Source organism: Saccopteryx bilineata, chromosome 4, assembly GCF_036850765.1.
Source record: "Saccopteryx bilineata isolate mSacBil1 chromosome 4, mSacBil1_pri_phased_curated, whole genome shotgun sequence".
NCBI lineage: Eukaryota > Metazoa > Chordata > Mammalia > Chiroptera > Emballonuridae > Saccopteryx > Saccopteryx bilineata.
Window position 1 is genome coordinate 46,944,456 of NC_089493.1, and position 21,217 is coordinate 46,965,672.

The 21,217-nt window shown below is 35.7% G+C and overlaps 1 protein-coding gene across 6 annotated transcripts in view; it reads left to right on the forward strand.

Annotated features, from left to right (window-relative positions):
- The window catches only part of DDHD1 (DDHD domain containing 1), a 75,477-nt gene that overhangs the window by 18,985 nt on the left and 35,275 nt on the right, over window positions 1-21,217 (forward strand). For 2 of the 6 annotated variants that reach the window (XM_066274235.1, XM_066274236.1), the window contains exons 2-6: window positions 9,348-9,521; window positions 10,120-10,140; window positions 16,549-16,650; window positions 18,463-18,591; window positions 20,499-20,646. In XM_066274235.1, coding sequence (XP_066130332.1) covers window positions 9,348-9,521; window positions 10,120-10,140; window positions 16,549-16,650; window positions 18,463-18,591; window positions 20,499-20,646 — 574 coding nt within the window. The remainder of the gene's footprint in view (window positions 1-9,347; window positions 9,522-10,119; window positions 10,141-16,548; window positions 16,651-18,462; window positions 18,592-20,498; window positions 20,647-21,217) is intronic. The other 4 variants (XM_066274237.1, XM_066274239.1, XM_066274238.1 and 1 more) reach the window with 2 other exon arrangements.

Sequence of the window (21,217 nt, forward strand, 5' to 3'; positions counted from 1 at the left end):
TTACCACTGAGCCAACCCACCAGGGCCATAGGACGTCTTTTAATTGAGCATATTGCTGCCCTAAATAAAGTATTCTGTTACAAGGAATGAGGGTAGAATAATAGATAGGAGGATGGGCATCTAGCAGTTTCTTCCAAAACATGTGAAATTTATTTCTTCTGAATGTATCAGTCAAGACAATAAAGTAGATTATAAGAAAGCTGGCAAGTCCAAAATCTATTGAGGCGAAATCCTCATTTGAGTCTGAAGGTCAGTAGGCTTCTTTAGAACCTGGTAGAGTATGTGACCCTGTTCAAAGGCCCTCAGGCAGGAAGAGCTTAATGTTCCAGTGTGGATGCCATTAGGCAGAATTCCCCTTTATCCTGAGAAATATACTCCCGGGCTCCCAGTGCATGCCTGAAACCACAAATGTGTAGTACTAAAACCTATATATACTGTTTTTTCCTATACATATTATATACTGATGATAAAGTTTAATTTATAAATTAGGCATACTAAGAGACGAACAACAGTAACTAATAATAAAAAAGAACAATTGTTAAAATATACTGTAATAATTTTTTGTTTTTTACAAAATGTCTATATTTCTAGAATTACTCTGAAAAGTTACCAGTGTTATTTCGGGTTTTTTTTTTTTTTTTGGTTTTGTGTGTGTGTGTGTGTGTGTGTGTGTATGTGTGTGTGAGAGAGAGAGACAGAGACAGAGAGAGTCAGAGAGAGGGACAGATAGGGACAAACAGACAGGAAGGGAGAGAGATGAAAAACATCAATTCTTCATTGTGATTCCTTAGTTGTTCATTGATTGATTTCTCATATGTGTCTTGACTGGGGGGCTACAGCGGACTGAGTGACCCCTTGCTCGAGCCAGCGACCTTGGGCTCAAGCTGGTGAGCCTCGCTCAAACCCAATGAGCCAGCGCTCAAGCTGGCAGACCTCGGGGTCTCGAACCTGGGTCTTCCGCATACCAGTCCGACGCTCTATCCACTGTGCCACCACCTAGTCAGGCAGTGTTATTTAGGTTTTAAAAGGTGTTTCTAGCTTGGAGCTTCTCCACCTCAGCACTGTTGACATTATGGGTCAGATAATTTATTCTTGCTAGGCGGAGTGGGGGTAGTTATTCCATGTATTATAGGATGTCTAGCAACATCCCTGGCCTAGATCCCAGTAGCACTACTACCACACCTTCCAGTTGTGACAATGAGAAATGTCTTTGAAGATTGCCAGATGTCCCCTGGGAAACAAAACCATCCTAGGTTAAGAACTACTACACTAGTCCTTCTCTCTTTTCTTCCTCCCATGCAGTAGGGACAGTCTGGTATGGGGTTGAGTGAAGAGGTATCCACATAAGAAGCAGCCTAGTGTGGGATAATAGAGGCCACCTGGGATGAGGAGGGCAGCCACAAGGGATGATGGCTTATTGTGGGATGTCAGAGCTCAAGGTGGGGTTGCATAGGTATAGGTATGAAGGTAGCCTGGCACAGGGTATTTGGGGGCTGAGCCAGGGTGAAAAAGATGTCTATATTAAGGGGGAGAAATAGTCTTCTACAGTCCAAAATTGAGGTTTCTTCATTTATATGACTGACAGCCCATTTAGGTTAGTCTCTGTGGAGATCAGTTATTGACTTGATGACTTAATAGCTGTTATAGCATATCTTTAAGGATTTGTTGGCTGATTTTTTTTTTTTTTTTTGCATTTTTCCAAAGCTGGAAACAGGGAGGCAGTCAGACAGACTCCCCGCATGTGCCCAACCAGAATCCACCTGGCATGCCCACCAGGGGGTGATGCTCTGCCCATCTGGGGCGTCGCTCTGTTGTATCCAGAGCCATCCTGGCACCTGAGGCAGAGGCCACAGAGCCATCCTCAGCACCCACGCCATCTTTGCTCCAATGGAGCCTCGGCTGCAGGAAGGGAAGAGAGAGACAGAGAGAAAGGAGAGGGGAGGAGTGGAGAAGCAGATGGGCGCCTCTCCTGTGTGCCCTGGCCAGGAATCGAACCCGGGCCTCCTGCACGCCAGGCCGACGCTCTACCACTGAGCCAACCGGACAGGGCCGTTGGCTGATGTTTTTATTATTTACAATTGTTTTAATGGTAGAAGTAGCTAGACCAAGGACATAGCTCACAGCTATCTGATGCTCACCTGCTAATCTGGCAAGTAGTTAAACCATAAAAAGAATCCCTTCTTTGTAGCTGGCTTTTGTAGGCATAGTGCTAAGCCATAAAAGCCAAATAAAAAAGTAAATACTATATGATTCCATTATATGATTATTAAATAAACTAAAGATTAGTTAACCTGTAAAAAGCCATTGAGCAGTATGCTTGCCATTTGTATGTGTCATCCTTTAACAAAATGTTTACCTTCCCATCTTTTCTTTTTTTATTCTTGAAAATAGACTCTTTCCTCTGAATCAGGTAATTATCAGAAAATAGAATGTTAATGGATGATATACCCTGCAGCATAAACCAAGTTGAGCAGATGGGCAAGCCCACTCAAACTGAAGGCCCACTTTGGAGCACTAAGGAAAGTGCTCAGTCTACCAAACCTACCAAGCAGTGGGGTAATGCGGAATGAGATATATCTTGTTCGGCAACATTCAACATCCCTGTGTTGAAACCATACTTTATGACAGGTACTTATCTTTTAGAAAGTACCTGTATCCAGGGATCCCAGAGAAGTGAAGAAGAATAAACAGTTATAATTCAGTAATATAAACACTGATAGGTATGTGCAGAATTATCAATAATTCATTGGAATCACAGAGAAGGGGCAATGATGAAAGGCTTCCTGAAAGAGATAAATATAAGAATGAGCTAAATGAAGAAAATGGGGAAGAGCATTCCAAATAAAAGGAACCAGAATACAGGATACAGAAGTCCAACTTGGCATAACACATTCAAGGAACTGTCCTTGTCGACATGGAAAGCACAGGGGCCATTACCATTATCTGACATATCCCTGAGCCAGCTCTAGTGCCTGGTTCATGGTAGACCTTCAGATATTAGATGGGGAAAAAATGCCTAAAGTAACATCAATATATGAAGAGGTATTCCAAGAAAAGTTTATAAAGAGCTTATTAACCATCCTAAGAAGCTCAGAGTTTTATCTGGAGCATAGTGAGGAGCCATAATAGAATTAACATATTGGGATAATATGATTTGTAGTATCTTAGAAAGGTTCTCTGACAACTCTAGAAAAGGTAGATTGGGTGTCTGAAGAGGAGAAAGTAAGATAGGGGAATCTGTGTGTGTGCGTGTGCGTGTACATATACATACACATGCTTGTAAGTGGGCATTTGGTAGTGGTGGTGAGAGTCATACAACTGAAGCTAGGGATGTAAGTTTAAACAGGAAGTTTCTGAAATAAAACAAGTAGAAATGATGAGTGTGAACTCAGGCATTGACTGTAGGCCTGATGAGTATAAGGGATGAGGGTGATTTAGGAGAGATGATAAACAGGACAAGCGTCCAGTTGTTGTAAGAAGCATTTGAGGAGGAGGCATCTTGGATGACTCCCAGATTTCTTTCTTGGATGACTATCTGAATACTGTCAGTACATGATTGCTATAATAGGGGATACAAGTGCAGTTTGTATTCTGTTCTGTTTTATTTTGTTTTCTGCCAGAACCAAATATCTTTCCTAACTATTTGCCACTCTGGCAACCGTTGATTATCTACTAGGAGATGTTTAATTGGCAGTTGAATGTTTGGTCTGGAGTTCAAGATAAAGGCCTGAACCAGTATCATACTTGACAGGATACTGCTAGAATATAAAGCTTAGGTAAAGCTCCCAAAACATCTATCAAAAGAATACATGTTTAAATTAAACTCAAGACAAGAAAAGAGTTGGGAATGCAGATGTTTGCTATAAACTTGTTTTACTGTTATTTTTAAATTTCTATGGTTTTTGTGGGGAGGGATGGTTGGCTTTGGTTTGTAAGTCTCATATTAGACTGGCAATATAAAAGTTCCCATACTAGTTTGAAATTACCAACACAACTAAATGGGTTGTATTTCGAGGGGAGAGGGTAAGTGGGACTTTCCCTGTTTGAGAATATAGGTTGCATTGTGTAGTAGGAAAAGCTTGAATGAACTTTAGAGTCAAACTTTGGTTGGACTCTTGGTTCTCACATTACTTTGCTATGTGCATCAGGGCAAGTTATTTAGTTTCACTAAGACTCAGCTTACTCATTTGTAAAACTAGGATAATTAATAGCTATCTTTTAAGATCACTGTTAAGATTATGTGAGATGAGCTTTTGGATCTGGAAGATAATGGCAGTTTTCTACATCTAAATCTCTCCATGTCTCCTCCCCAAAAGCCAGAAGACCAGAAAGGACCACACACACACACACACACACACACACACACAAATGATGCATAACTCACACTTTCAGAATTACTACAAGACAGACAATACCATGAAGTTTAAATTACCTGTATGTAAAAAACAGGAAATAGGAACAACAGTTCCTATTGCTGCTACAAACCTCTGAGTCTGAAGAATGGGGCAAGGAAAGGCTTAAAAGATGGTGAAAAAGAAGAGTGTGGTTAAAATGAAGCACTAACAAATCACCCTCAGAAAGAAAACTTCCCCCACACAACTGGCAAAATAGGAGCATAGACCTGGACTTAATGACTCAAAGCACCAGTGAAGGAAGGTGTGCGAAAGTGAGAGGGACCAGAAGAAGTAACACCAGGGAAACATTCCTCCTGGAAGAAAAGATAAAGTATGGTGCCCCTTGGAGCTGTGGCAGTGAGAAGAAAGGAGGGAGGGGAAACTTTAGGGACTTAGGGGAAATGAAATAGAAACAGGCACACAAATTCCATCCCCACCCACTGACTATCACCACAAACTCATCCATTCAAGACGCTGTTCTTAATAACCTGCAGAAGCAGACACTCTGAAACTAAGAACTCTATCTATAAAATGCTCGGGAATAGAAATTAATGCCATACAAAACTATTTTAAGAGGAATTCAGAAAATGTTATTCTTCCCCCAAAAACAAACACAAAACGAAAGGAAACTGTATTATAACACTCCAACCAAATAAAATATCCTCAAACTTGTGGACATACTACTAGAGATGTTCATGTAAGGGGCATTGAAGAAAATAAGAAAAACAACCAAAAGAATGAAAACGAGATACATAAAGAGCTTCAGAGAAGAGATGGTTGAAATGCAATAAAGGCAAAAGAAGACCTAATATACTTATAATAATTAGAGCCCCTGAAGAAGAAAGAGAAATCAAACAAACATAACTAATTTTTAATTTTTTAAATTTATTTATTGATTTTAGAGAGAGAGGAAAAGAGAAAGAGAATTAAACATCAACTTGTTGGTCCACTTATTTATGTATTCATTGCTTGTTTCTTGTATGTACTGTGATTGAGGATCAAACCTGCAACCTTGGTGTATCAGGACAATACTCTAACCAACAGAACTACTTGGCCAAGGCTGACAGAAGTAATTTTTAAACCATAACCCAAGGGAAACTTTACAAAAATTAGAGAAAAACTGAAACCTAGAGGTTAAAAGGGCCAACCATGGACAGATTGATCCAGAACAATGAACTCTAAGTCATAAACTGTTAGATTTTTAAAGATTAGTAAAACTATTAAAAAAATTTTTTTTCAGAGAAAAAGAGGAAGGGAGAAAGGAGAGAGACAGACAGAAGCATCACCTCTTTTCCCTACCTTGTGTACCTGTTGATTGCTTCTCATACATGCCCTGACTGGGCTTGAACTGAACTGATGACCTTGGGGTCAAGCTGGCAACCCGGGATCAAGTCAGTGACCTGCCACTCTGGGACGATGCTCTATCAGCTGCACCATTGGCCAAGGCAAAACTAGTATTAAATTTTAAAGACAGATTTTTTTTTTCTTGGCTTCCTATGGGAAAATAAGATCACCTTACTAATTTTTAAAAAGTAAATGTACATCTTACCTCTCAAAAACAATATACAACGGCCTGACCATGCGGTGGCACAGTGGATAGAGCATCGGACTGGGATGCAGAGGACCCAGGTTCGGAACCTAGAGGTCGCCCACTTGAGCACGGGCTCATCCAACTTGTGCACAGGTTCACCAGCTTGAGCGCAGGTCGCTGGCTTGAGCATGGGATCATAAATGTGACCCCATGGCCGCTGGCTTGAGCCCAGGGTTTGCTGGCTTGAAGCCCAAGGTCTCTGGCTTAAGCCCACAGTAATTCACAATGATGTTATAATATTTTTTAGTATCTTATGTATCAAATAAGAGCAAACACCTAAATATAGTAAAATTGCTATAGCAGAATACAGTTGATTCATAAACAACCTGGAGATTAGAGATGTTGACCCCACACAGTTAAAAATCCTTATGTAATTTGACTCACCAGAAGTTGACTACTCATAACCTACTGTTGATGAGAAGCCTTACTAGTAACATAAGCAGTTGATTAACACGTATTTTATATGTCATATGTATTATATACTTGTGTTCTTACAATAAAAAGCTAAAGAAAATTTTATTAAAATTTTAAGGGCCTGACCAGGTGGTGGCGCAGTGGATAGAGCATCATCCTGGGACACTGAGGACCCAGGTTCGAAACCCTAAGGTCGCTGGCTTGAGCCTGAAGGTCACTGGCTTGAAGCCCAAGGTCTCTGGCTTGAGCAAGGGGTCACTGGCTCACCTGGAGCCACACCTCCCTGTCAAAAGCAATCAATGAACAACTAAGGTGCTGCAACTATGAGTTGATGCTTCTCATCTCTCTCCCTTCCTGCCTGACTGTCCCTGTCTCTCTTTCTCTCTCTTTCTCTCACGCTAAAAAAAAAAAAAAAAAAAAAATTATAAGGAAGAAAGAGTACATTTATTGTATTTTTAAAAATCTGTGTATAAGTGGGCCCACACAGTTCAAACTCATGTTGTGCAAGGGCCAGCTGTATAGAATAATGCAAGAAGAAATAAAAACACAATGGATTTTGAATGCATCATAGTACAAGTCTGTACAAGATGTCTCAGGACCATCCGTTGATTTCCTATCTCAAACCTGAAATTGGCCATTTCTTCAAGGATTCTTGGGTTCTTTTAATAGGAAATGATTATTTATTTATTTATTTATTTATTTATTTTGTATTTTTTTCTGAAGTTGGAAATGGGGAGGCAGTCAGACAGACTCCCGTATGCGCCCGACCAGGATCCACCCGGCATGCCTACCAGGGAGCGATGCTCTGCCCATCCAGGGTGTTGCTCTATTGCAACCAGAGCCATTCTAGCACCTGAGGCAGAGGCCACAGAGCCATCCTCAGCACCCGGGCCAACTCTGCTCCAATGGAGCCTTGGCTGTGGGAGGGGAAGAGAGAGAGAGGAAGGAGAGGGGGAGGGGTGGAGAAGCAGATGGGCGCTTCTCCTGTGTGCCCTGGCCGGGAATCGAACCCAGGACTCCTGCACACCAGGCCGACGCTCTACCACTAGGAAATGATATTTTAAAAATCACAATCTTTATGTCAGGAGTGCTTACTTATACTAGATTGGTCTCTATTTCTAGGCCTTATCATTAAACAAAGCTTAGGACATTTTTAAAAGAGAATATGCATCATTAGTTTATGGTGACATTTTTAATTGAAATTTAAAATTATACTGTTTTTATTTCTTTGACTTTTTAAAAATGTTTATTTATTTTAGAGAGGGAGGGAGGGAGGGAGGGAGGGGAGGGAGGGAATCAATTTGTTGTTTCACTTATTTTTGATTCTTGTATGTGCCCTCACCAGGGACTGAACCCACCACCTTGGCATATCGGGATGATGCTCTAACCAACTGAACTACCAAGTCAGGGCCCTTCTTTGACTTTTATATCTATCTGTATCTCTTTTATTCTTTTTCTAAAAACCTTGGTGCCTAATGATATTAACAAAGTTAATATAATCATTTTAACTTAGTTTCAAATTAACAATATCAATATAAAGTTATTAATAATTATAACTGTAAATACTATAAAAGGTTTGATATGATTGCATTTTTGTCCATAATATATATCCTAATCTGTATGTACAAATTACTGTTTTAAATGTTTGTGTGTATGTGTGACAGAGACAGACAGAGAGAAGGGCAGAAAGGGACAGACAGGAAGGGAAAGAGATAAGAAGTATCAATTCTTCGTGGTGGCACCTTAGTTGTTTATTGATTGCTTTCTCATATGTGCCTTGACCAGGGGACTACAGCAGAGCCAGTGACCCCTTGCTCAAGTCAGCAACCTTGGGCTCCAGCCAGGAACTTTTGGGCTCAAGCCAGAGACCATTGGGTCATTCTTTGATCCCACACTCAAGACAGTGACCCCATGCTCAAGCTGGTGAGCCCGCGCCCAAGCCGGCAACCTTGGGGTTTCGAACCTGGGTCCTCTGCACCCCAGTCCAACACTCTATCCACTGCACCACTGCTTGGTCAGGCTTTAAATAAATTATTTGAAGTAATTTCTGTATATGTGGTTAAACTATCAACTCACTACATAATTAAGCTCATTTGTTTCTTTCTGTCCTTTATTGTTAGGGCTCTGTTATTTCCATTTTATTTTTGCTTTTTTAAAATATTAAAGAATTCTAGATAGGTTGACTGATAGTTTATTTAAATAAATAAAGAGCAAGTAAAAATCTTAGGCTTACAGGAACAATATTTAATCAAAAATTATTTAGTTATTCAAGAAATTTTTCTCTTATTTTTCTAAAAATTGAGGAACTTACTATAATTAAAGGTTTCAGTTATTCTGGTATAGTAACTGGGAGCCTATAACTTCTAAGGTAGCCCTAAAAAGTGCAATACCCTACCACAAACATTATTGCTAAACTACTTTTGAGAGTTTTAAATCAATATTTTCTAATACATTGGAACTTTCAGCAGCAGCCTTGCATGAAATTTGTGTTAACCCCTTAGCCTACTAATTTTGGTTACTCAGTATCTCAGTTATATATAACATAGATGACTGCTCATCTACCTTTCTAATGTCAAAGTAACTTTTATGTGTAATATTTAATATAAATAAATTAAATGCTGTGCCCTGACCAGATACCTCATTTTTTTGGAGAATCGCCCCAAAGCACAGAAGTTATTATCAGTTCGATACCTGGTCAGGGCACATACAGGAACAGATCCATGGTTCCTGCCTTTTGCTCTCTTCCTTCTCTCTAAAATAAGTAAAATAAACATTTTTTAAATTATATGCTGAAAAAAATTATATTCTGTCTTGAAATTTGAAATTTAAAATTTTAGTCATGAAAATCTCTTTTTGCCACAGCAGTAGTAAAATATAAAATTATAATTAGTACGGCTCTTTATGGGAACTTGGATCCTAAAATGTGTAATTCTGTTATTTCTCTTTAGAGGCTGATAAAATACCAGTAATGCGTGGACAGTGGTTTATTGATGGTACTTGGCAACCTCTAGAGGAAGAAGAAAGTAATTTAATTGAGCAAGAACATCTCAACTGTTTTAGGGGTCATCAGATGCAAGAAAATTTTGATATTGAAGTATCAAAATCCATAGATGGAAAAGATGGTAAGACCAGTTAATACATTTAATATGCTATTAAACCAAGTAAGTTATTGATAAAGTTCAGAGTTGTTTCTAAGTTTGACGTAGTAATTTAGGAGTGTTAGAATTTATAAAACTAATATTATTTTAAATATTTGATAATTTTAAATGTCTGAATTTCTGAACTATCTCAATTTTTATTTAACTTAATGTGTATGTTCAGTGGCATAACATGATTTACTATAAATGATAAATATTTGTAATGCACTCTGAGTTCAATCTTTTCAATAGTTTTTAGTTATCAGAGAAAATTGAACTTACAAAAAATTCATTGTCATTATATCAAAAGAGCCATTTTGTTAATATTTTATGGTTAGTTCTTGAAGTTTAAGAAAAACTTTAATTTTTGTGTGTATTTCTTCGATGTCTCCATATCAATAACCATATCAACTTTTAATTCTAAACAATCTGCTTCTTACATTTCCTTATTCAGCATATGTTTGCAGTAGTTTAAATATTTATATGGTAGCCAAGATTACTATCTTTTGTTATGTCTGATCTTGAGTAAAATTCAAAATATATGATCAAGTTAAAAATATTTCTGTTGTTCCATTTACTGCAGGCAGTGGGATCAACTATTCTGGTGAGTATAACAGTATAGGTGCATTAAAATTTGTAGATTTCTCTGATTTTTTTTTTTTAAGCATTTCTTCATTCATGCTTGCCTTTATTGGGGAGGTTTTTTGGCAAGCCTTAATAAATCTAGTGAATTAAGTGATTTTTTTTCCTTCTCTTAAACATCTCCAAAGCAGAAAAACTCAATATTGATCAAGTAATTCTCAGAATGCAGCTTGAAAGAAATGAATGATATGGTTGAAAGTAATGGTTTATGTAACATAATTAATGGCAAAACAGAAAGCTTTAAATTGACTTTTTTTTTATTGTTAGCAATATTTCAAGTCTTTTCTCTCTTCTACTTTTTTCTGTTTTTTATCTCTCCGTGAACATACACACACACCCCCACACACACACATATAGGCAAGGAAACTGTATAATTTAATTTATACCAAATTAAAAGCACCTTCTGTATCTAGTTGATTAAAAGTCTATGTAACTGAGGAAAGTTGTGCTTTCTGAATAAATTGGCAATTAAATCTAACAAATGTATATAACAAAACTTGTCTATTACTTGCTAGATATCATACTCGAGGTATTTTAAATACCTCATTTTCCTAACCTACAGAGTCATATATGTACTTATTTCAATGTAAAATTCAAAGTCAAGGTTTTCACATATCAATCTATAAAAAGCAGTTCATTCTCAATCTGTGTTAAAAGCATTTTTTCCTACCTGCCATTTCACCCTGCGGAATTTTATCATCAGCTTGGTTTCATCTCTAGATTCCATCTACTTTGAATCTTATTTCTATTACAGTAAAACCTAAAATTTTACATGTCCTCTTTACTTCTACTTCCTATTAAACTGTTAAATGTAACAGGATACTTCAGTTTTTTTCAAAGTGCCCTAATTTTCTGAGTCAGTCATTCACATAAATCTGATAAACAACATGGTTTATTTGTATGAGTAGCTTTTCATTATACCTTTGAGCATATGTGTCTATTCTAGAGTATCAATCTTGGATATTATAATAATATTTTCCCTAGCCTTAAGGATATACATTAAGTGCTAAAATTCTAAGTAGTAATAACAGGAATAAACTGTTAAAGCACTTTTATGTTGTAATATTTCAAAATGATCATTTTTGAAGTTCACTAGAAGAAAAATTTATTTTTTAAAATATACAATGGCATATAGGTAAATCATCAATATGATTTATTATTAACAAACATTGTAAGTTCAATTCGGTATGTATACTGTTGTTATAAATTTCCAACCATTTTATTTGTTATTCAGTATATGTACAATATACATTTATGTGTTAAGATGTGACATTAGACTTTGAAGATTATGGGAAGTTTGGTAGTGTATTTGAAAATTATCACTGGTCTTAAGGAAAGAATATTTGCTTACCAAAAAGCTACCATTGTCGGGGCCCTGGCCAGTTGGCTCAGTGGTAGAGCGTCAGCCTGGCGTGCAGAAGTCCCAGGTTCGATTCCCGGCCAGGGCACACAGGAGAAGCGCCCATCGGCTTCTCCACCCCTCCTCCTCTCCCTCCTCTTTGTCTCTCTCTTCCCCTCCCGCAGCCGAGGCTCCATTGGAGCAAAGATGGCCCGGGCGCTGGGGATGGCTCCTTGGCCTCTGCCCCAGGCGCTGGAGTGGCTCTGGTCGCAACAGAGCAACGCCCCGGAGGGGCAGAGCATCGCCTCCTGGTGGGCAGAGCGTCGCCCCCTGGTGGGCGTGCCGGGTGGATCCCGGTCGGGCACATGCGGGAGTCTGTCTGACTGTCTCTCCCCGTTTCCAGCTTCAGAAAAATACAAAAAAAAAAAAAGACAAAAAATATTACATCTTTTATTTTGCTTCTTACCTCCAGTCTTCTGAAATTTCATATTTTATTAATGCAAGATCTTTTTCAACCTAAATTTTCTCTCCTATATATCATAAAGCCTTGATTCTTGTTATTAGGAGGTTTTGAATGCTTTCATGTACAGATAGTACTATGTGCTAAGCACTTTTGTGAAATGTGAAATAAATAGACGGTGTTTTACCTTCATGGGATTTGAAGCCTATGGGGGAAGACAAGCCTGCAGATGAGAACAAAGAGTAAATACAGGGTACCCAGTGGGTAGTGCCTATTACACATTCTGAGGGAGATTTGGAATAAACAGTTGGTGATTATAGTACAGTGGGGTTATTCAAGTGAGTAAAATCCCATTTCATAATTGAAAACATTTAAAAATATATTTAAGAAACTCTTATTAAGTGCTGTGGGGAATTTTTAAGAAACTAAAGAGTTCTTGCCTTAAAAGACAGTAAAATAAAGTAATTCCTTTTCTCTCTGACCTTATCTATATTTTGGTTAAGGTATTTATTGCCACAAGTGTATTAGATATGTTTAATATTTTCTTCTTATTAATTTTACTACAATGTCAAAGTAAGTGTTGAATTAAATAGATTGATGAAAGTTTAGCATAACATTTTTAGCACACAGAAATTTGTGATTTAGATACTTTAAATTTTATTTTTTTTAATTAATTATCTTTTCACCTCATCTCATAAGCTACAAGACATTTATCTAACAGCTAAACAAATCAAAGCCTAGTTTCACTGAGGATGAATCAGACAGATAAAATTAGGCCTTTGAATAAGTAATTTTGTAAATAATTGAGCCTTATAATAAATTAATGTTTTACCCATTTTATGGTTTATCTATATTAAGCAGGAATCAGTAAAAAAAAACAGTTCAGCTAAAAGGGTTAGTCCTGTACCTCTGGTAAAAAAAAATGCATAATCTCAATCTATTTGTGAGAAAATAGATCAACTCAATTTGAGGGACATTCTGCAAAATAACTGAGCAGCACCCTTCCAGATTGTCATGGTCATAATTAACTAGATGGACGGAATCCTTTTACAATGTATATTATCACCACAGTGTACACTTTAATGTTATTTGTCCATTATACCTTAATAAAACAAATATTTTTTAAGATCTTGATGTCATGAAGAACAAGGAAAGATTAAGGAATTTGTCACAGCTTAGAGAGGGCTAAGGAAACATGACAACAAAATGCACCCATGGTACCTGGATTGGGCTTCAGAACAGAAAAAGGACATTAGTGGAGAAATCTGAATAAAGTGGAGAAATCTGAATAAAGTCTGTATATTTCAGTTGATAGTATTGTACTAATGTTAATTTCTTAATTTTCACAATTGTACTATGGGTATGCTAACATTAGGGGAAGCTGGATAAAGGATATATGGTAACTATATACTTTTTCAACTTTTCTGTAAGTCTAAAGTTATTCTGTAATAAGGCTTTTTTAAAAATAAAAAGACAGTAGAAGAATTAAAATAAATAGTAAAAACAACAAAACCATGAAAAAATAACAAACTATGCAGATGGAACAAAGGGAAGACAAATGGGAAGTTATAGACCTAAATTTATCCATATCAATAACTATAGTAAATATGTATAAGTGAACTAACAACCCAATTAAAAGGCAGAGATTGACAGATTTGTTAGGAACACAGAACCCAACTATATGCTATCTGCAAGAGTCACACTATCAATATGTTAGATGGGTTGAAAGTTTAAAAATCAACGTTTTACTATTTAAGCTAATTTGGGGTACTGTGACAGCACAGGTGCTGATGGATCTGTAAGGATTTATAACATTTAACAATGTGGCATGTAAGATTGTATTCATTCCTATCACTGTTGCTGGGTAAGGATATCTAAATATCAGTATAGAATTTCAAAAGTCAAAAAGACTGGGGCAGGGGAGCTGGTTAGAGAATTCTCTGGTCTATTTCTTAGCTACTATTTAATTTTTATAAATTTATCTAACAGTATCTCTGAGATCCAAGAAGATTGCCAGGAGTTTTCTCATTACATTTGGCAGGTTTGAGATTTGCATGCCTGCTTCTTCCCTAGAAGTTGAGGTTATCCAGATTGCCAGTTTATATAAAGGGAAAAGTTACTGAGTTGTTCCATTCTAGGAATTAGTGTGTCATCAGCAACCGCCTGTTTTGATATTCTTTTGATTTCAGAATTATATACTAAAGAAAGTTTCTTTAAGACATGAATTATAGCCTCACTGGTGGTGGCACAGGGGATAGAGTGTTGACCTGGGTGGTAAGGTTCCAGGTTCAAAACCCCAAGAACACAGCACAGGGTTGCAGCTTGAGAATGGAATCTTTGACATGATGCAGTGTCGCTGGCTTGAGCCCAAAGGTCACTGGCTTGAGCAAGGGCTCGCTGGTTCTCCTGGAGGCCCCTGGTCAAGGCACAGATGAGAAGCAATCAGTGAACAACTAAAGTGCTGCCACTACAAGTTGATGCTTCTCATCTCTCTTCCTTCTTGTCTATTTCTGCCTCTCTCTCTCTCTCTCACTTAAAAAAAACAAAAAAAAAGAAGACATGATTTATGCTATAGTAAAGAAATACTATATTTTATACTTTAAATCTTTCATTTCTATTTAGGACTTTAATATAAAAGGAAAGTTTTATTAAATGTTAGCATCTAAAAAGTTAGCACTTTTACATATATTTTGAGTTTATATATACTTTTGCTAACATATCATAAGAATTTCTAACTAAAATTTTTATCTTAGAAAAAGAGTAATAATGCTTTCTGGCACTTGAATTTCTTTTTACTGTGATCCCTATTTGGATCTGTGCTTCGGTTTGAAAAAAATCAAGCTCCCTATGCTAACAGGATGTTGAAACAAATAGAGCAAATGACTTTCAAGTGAAAATAAGAATTAAATTTGAGAAGGTAAAAATCGTATCTATTTAATTTTGTATAAATGTTTTAAATAAATATGCTTCTCTTTTTTAATTCCTAATTTATGCTATTCCTTTAGAAAGGAAAGCCTTTCATTTTTGTATCTTTACTAGCTTTCTGAAAGCATTTGCATAATTTTAAAGTTTAGTTAAATAGTCCTTATGTTTCCCATTAGTTCTCTTTTAGTAGGTATGCAATTGGTTCATGTTAGTTTTACTAGTAGACTTAGAAAATCTAGGCTTTGTTTCTTTGAGTAATAGGCTCAGAACTATGCTTATTTGATCTACTTGATATGTTAGCTTTTTCCTAATGAATTTTGTTGTTTAAAAATGTTTTGTACAAGTTTTACATCTCTTCTCAGTAACTGACCAGAAGACACATGAAGGAAGAAACATTTTTTCCACCCTTCTATGACAATGAAGTGTTTCTATAATCCTGACATTACTACTCAGTTTTTAATCCTAGTCTGTAGCTTTTTAAAGCCATCTAATTGCCTTGTAAGCATTTCTTAATGACATTTCTTGTACAAATCTTTCAATATACTTCATTTGTACATGCAATGGACGTTAAAAATGGTGATCACACAGTTGTCTGGTACTATATATATAACAGAAATTAAATATTTTCATATTTGTGCAGTATTTAACCTTTGAATGTCACATTAATGTAGAAGGGATTGAGGATGGAAATCAAATGTATTAGAACATAAATTTGAACTAAGTCATAAGGTTCTGTGGTTCATTAACTGAACTGTTGAGAAATTGATTTGTAAGGTTCAAGTTCAAGTAGATTTTAAAATAATTGCTTACTTAAAATATAAAAAATGTTAAAAATATATAACTAGCAATATTTGACAGTGGAAATGTTGACTTGACGATTATCTACTGATTTGCCAAATATCAAACCCATGACTAGCTTTACTCTGTACAGTCTGTCTCATGCTTTCAAGATATCACAGCATATATATTTACTAATCATCTTTTTTTATTATTCCATCACTAATAAGTATTTTTTATTATTTTATCATTAATAACTCAGAAATAGAGCTTCAAATTTGATTTTGTTTTTGTTTCATTTTTAAAAGTCTTTTAGCGACTTGAACAGAGTTGTGAGAAAGATGTGTTTCTATAGGAGGCCCCATTATATTTCAGTAATCTAAAGCATCTAGCAGAATGTATACTGTGGTATCTTCTCAGGAAAGCTGCATTAGATATGTAATGTTATTTATTGCATTATCAGTTTGCACAGCAGCTGTTACCTGTCTTAGTCACAAATTTGGTGAGATTAAATAACCTTAGTATTGTAAAGACAGGAATTATAAATCTCTAGCACATACAAAAGTGCCTTGCTCTATTTTTTCAATTCAATCTATGCAGAGACATTAAAAATGGTGATCGCACAGTTGTCTTTAATTGATAAATGTATATATCATTTGCCTTTTTTCAGTAAAAGTAGAGCATGTATTTGATAAATATTAAACTAATATTTTGTTCTACTGACTTTTAATTACAAATTATATAAATAAAGCATTTAGAATAATGTTTGTCAAATACAACCCATCTTTTAAAATTAATACAGTAAAAAAGGCAAAATAGCAAACCTCATTTAAAATTTACTTTGAAGCTCAGTGTTTTTGCTTTCTTAGTTGTCTACCACCCTCCTCCCTTCTCCCTCCCTTCTCTGTTCAAATGGAGAGGATATAAGGAGAGTACAGATGCGGCAGGTCTTAAGCGAAAGCGTTCCCAAGGTACAGTAATTGTAGTTTTATTTCTCCATGTAGTTATAGTCCCGGTTTATAGCATTTAGTTGCATTTAGAGCATTCAGTTGTATTTAAAGCACAGAAATTATTAGTGATACTATTTAAAGCATAGAAATGTATATATGCTATTTTGTTTAGTATTAATTATAAGTGATATAAACATTTGTAAATAATGTGTATACTTCAGTAATGGGAAGTTTGCCTATTAAGAAGGAAATTGTGTTGGCCTAACACTATTCTCTTAACATCTTGATCTTGTTGTATAGTGTTTTAACCATATGTTGCTCAAAACTATTTTAACAAAAATTTGGTTTAGAAACATTAGATAAAAAGGCTTAAAATAGTGGCTTAGATTGGGCATAGAATTAGAAAAGTAAATAATTGTTATGCAAAAAAAATTTTTTTAATCAAAAGTTTTTTATTTAAAAAGCTGAATTTGTATGTTTTCTTTGGAACTAAAGGTATTACTAATGTTTGTTTGTGTTAATTCCATCTTAGTCTTATGTTCAATGTTAGTAATGGGTCCTGGCAGATAAATTAAATATGAATTGAATTACATTTGTAACCACTAAGAAGCACATTTTCCTGGAACGGATTTACATTTCTGTATATTCTAGTAGGAGACAGGTTTTCATAAAAATGGCTTAGGATCTTAGATCTTAATCAAGGCTGTATTCCTTCATATATTGCTTGAGGTTATCTTCAGCCCATCTTCAAATCAAAAGATCATTGTGCTAGTAACTAGCTTTGTATCAAGTCACTTAATCTCTTTATGTCTGTTTCTTTATATATAATGAGAGATAATATTTTGCTTAAAGAGGATTTTAAGAATATAAATCAGGCATAATGATTTTAAGGTGCCTGGTTTTCTTGAATATGGGTATGTGAATTTTTCTTACTTCTATACCAGAGATAGAGAAGTAACATTTAAGTTTTTCAAAGTATAAGAATTATCAAATTATGAATTGGTGAGGTTATGACAATTTTCTTGATTCATTGTTTTCACAAACATTGCTAAATTTGTGATACATGTCAGGCCCTGTGTTAGGACACTGTGTTTGGTGCTAATGATACCAAATGATCAAGACATAGCCCCTGCCTCTCAGAGTTTATGTATTTCTAGAGTATAGGGTTTAATTTTTTTTTAGCTCTTTTACTAAGCATAGAAATGCAATAACTATACTAATTTGAATATTAAGAGAAAAAATTTTTCTTTAATTTCTTATTAAAACATCTTTCAACTTTGGATTTCTGTTCTGGTAAGCAATATACAGTGATAATTGGCTTTACTATCCATTCCAAAAATACCTTATATTCTAATAAATTAAATTATTTTCTTACCAGTTTAAAGGTATTTTTTCCCCTCTGAGTCTTGTTTTATTTTGCATTGAGTAAAATTTTTACAGATCCAAAATTAAAATCAAGAGAAGAAATGGAACTTCAATGTCTGTATCAAAATTACTAAGGAAGGTTTATGTCTCTTAGACCTGAAGACTGGTACATCACTTGGGAAAGCAGTACTTTAATCATCACAACACATTAATTACATGTTAGAGGTTAACATTATGGTAGTTAAACCACTTATTCCATGTTATAACAAGTTCTCATACCCTATAATATGGTTAATCATTTAGAAAATAAAAGTTTCTATCATTTGCTTCACATCAATGTATTTCAATGAAATAGTTTTTTATTGAACTAAGTTCAAATATTGATTAAAAAATCTTTGTATTATAATTTTTCACACAAATAAAGTTTGTCTTGGAAACCTTCAAGTTAGTTTTTCCTTTTTGTAACAGCTGTTCATAGTTTCAAGTTGAGCCGAAACCACGTGGACTGGCACAGTATGGATGAAGTATATCTTTATAGTGATGCAACAACATCAAAAATTGCAAGAACAGTTACCCAAAAACTGGGATTTTCTAAAGGTAATTGTTGAGTATTACTATCATATATCAAAATTTGGGGAATTCTGACTTTTTCTTTTATATTCAGAATATCAAATTCTATTTTTAGTATATTTAAACATTGCAAATTTTACTAAGGTGACTGAGTTGACTTGTATTCATCAGTGAATAATTATATATTTAGAATGATCTGACAATATTAATAATTACCTTTTATACTTCTTAAGATATTAAAGCAGTCAAACACGAGGTACTAGTGTGAAAATAAAACAAAGCAATTGAAACATAGTATTAAGGAAGATGAAGACTGAAATTTTTCCATTGGACTTAATGAAATGGAGGTCATTTGTGACTTTATGTATTTCCCCATGTATAAGATGCACCCTTTTTCAAAATAAATTGGGGTCTAAAAATTGAGTGCGTCTTATACAGTGGTTGTAGATTATTTTACTTGCATTTCCCACTTTTTTGTGCTTGTTTTTGCGCTCATTGTTGAAGACAGTGATTCATCATCTCACACAGAGGAGGACAAGCTAATGGATGGAAGTTTTGACAGTGATGAGGAGTTGTATGAATTTTATGATGAATATAACTTGAGTTCAATAACTTTATGTAATACATTTTTTTTCCAAATTTTAGGCCCCAAAATTAAGGTCGTCTTATATATACATGGGGAAATACGGTAGCTAGATTGATGGGGCAGAAGCCAGAGTGGCCTTGGTTGAAGCTTAAGTACAAGGTGGAGAAATGGGGGTAGGGTTAGTAGACAACTCCTTAAAGATGTTTGACTAAAAGAAAGGAAAGAGGGAATGGTACCTGGGGAAGATATGAGAGCATTATCAAAAAGTAAAATTAAAGCCTAGCCTGTGGTGGTGTAATGGATAAAGGATTGACCTGGAATGCTGAGGTCACCAGTTCAAAACCCTGCGCTTGCTTGGTCGAGGCACATATGGGAGTTGAGCTTCCTGCTCCTCCCCCTCTCTATCTCTATCTCTATCTTACTCATTGTCACCCTCTCTCTCCCCCCACGTCTCTTAAATGAATAAAATTTTTCAAAAAAATACATTTAAAAAATTTTTTGTCAGGTCTGATATTATTTTTATTATCCCATTTTTTATTTTAATCTCTTTGATAACAGCAGTGGTTGCATATCTTATGTTCATTTGTTGTATTTGTTTTGTGACTTACTGTATATCTTTAGCCTACTTTGCTACTTGAATAGTTTTCACTTTTTGATAAGTATGCTCTCTTTGTATACTCAAGTAATTAACTTATTGTCCATCCTATTTTGTAAAATTTTTCTGTCATTCACCTTTTATTTTTGCTTCATGGTGTTTTTTTATATAGGGAAGTCATTTTTATGTGTCCAATTTTTCCTCCCTCCCTCCCTCCATTTTTATTTTTCTTTCCTTTTCCTTTTTTTTCTCCTTATGGTTTCTGGTTTGATGTTCTGACCAATGTAGCACTTTTTATCAAAGCCAGTCAGTATACATCATCTTACAAATTTTATCCCTTCCCAACCCCATGAAAATTTCTTGTAATATTTTCTTCTTTTTTGTTTTTTTAAGTGAGAGGAGGGGAGATAGATAAACAGACTCACATGTACCCCATCCGGGAACCTACCTCCTGGCAACCCTCATCAGGGGCCAGTGCTCAAACCAGTGAGCCATCCTCAGTGCCTGGGGCCAACACTGGAACCATTCGAGCCATGGCTGCGGGAGGGAAAGAGGGAGAGAATGGGGAGAGGGAGCAGGGGAGAAGCAGACGGTCACTTCTGAGTGCCTTGACCAGTAGTCAAACCTGGGATATCCAAACACTGGACTGATGCTCTATCCACTGAACAAACTGGGCCTCTTATTTATTTTACTATATTATTAGAATGCTGTTTTTGAAATAAACAGTGAATTTAGAATCATAATTTTCTACAGCATCCAGTAGTGGGACCAGACTTCATAGAGGTTATGTAGAAGAAGCCACATTAGAAGACAAGCCATCACAGACTACCCATATTGTATTTGTTGTGCATGGCATTGGGCAGAAGATGGACCAAGGAAGAATTATCAAAAATACGGCCATGTGAGTTCTTTGATGAATACATTCTCCATATAGTCTAGAATCCAAACTTTGTTCTTCATTATCTTCTTTCATATTTCCATCTTTCTTTTCTTCCTTTTAAGAGCCACTCTAAATAATCACTGCCAGGTGATCCAGTAGACATGCCTACTTGCCTAATTAGTATCTACTTACATGAGCATTTGAGAACTATGATAGTCATGCTTGAAGTATAGAATTGTGTCAGTTTAAATTAGAAAAAGACAGTATTTTAAGCAAATGTAGTGTTTCTGAGTTTATAATTCAAAATTAGGGTTCCTTAGCTTCATCACTATTGACATTTTTGATTAGATAATTTTTTATTGGGGGTGGCTGGCCTATGAGTTCTAAGATATTTAGCAACATCCCTGATGTCTAACCACTAGATGCAAATAGAACCCCTAGTTGTGACAACCAAAAATGTTTCCAGACATCACAAAGTATCCTCTGGAGCAGGGGTCGAGAACCTTTTTGGTTGAGAGAGCTATGAACGCCACATATTTTGAAATGTAATTCCATGAGAGCCATACAACAACCCATGTATGTTACGCATTAT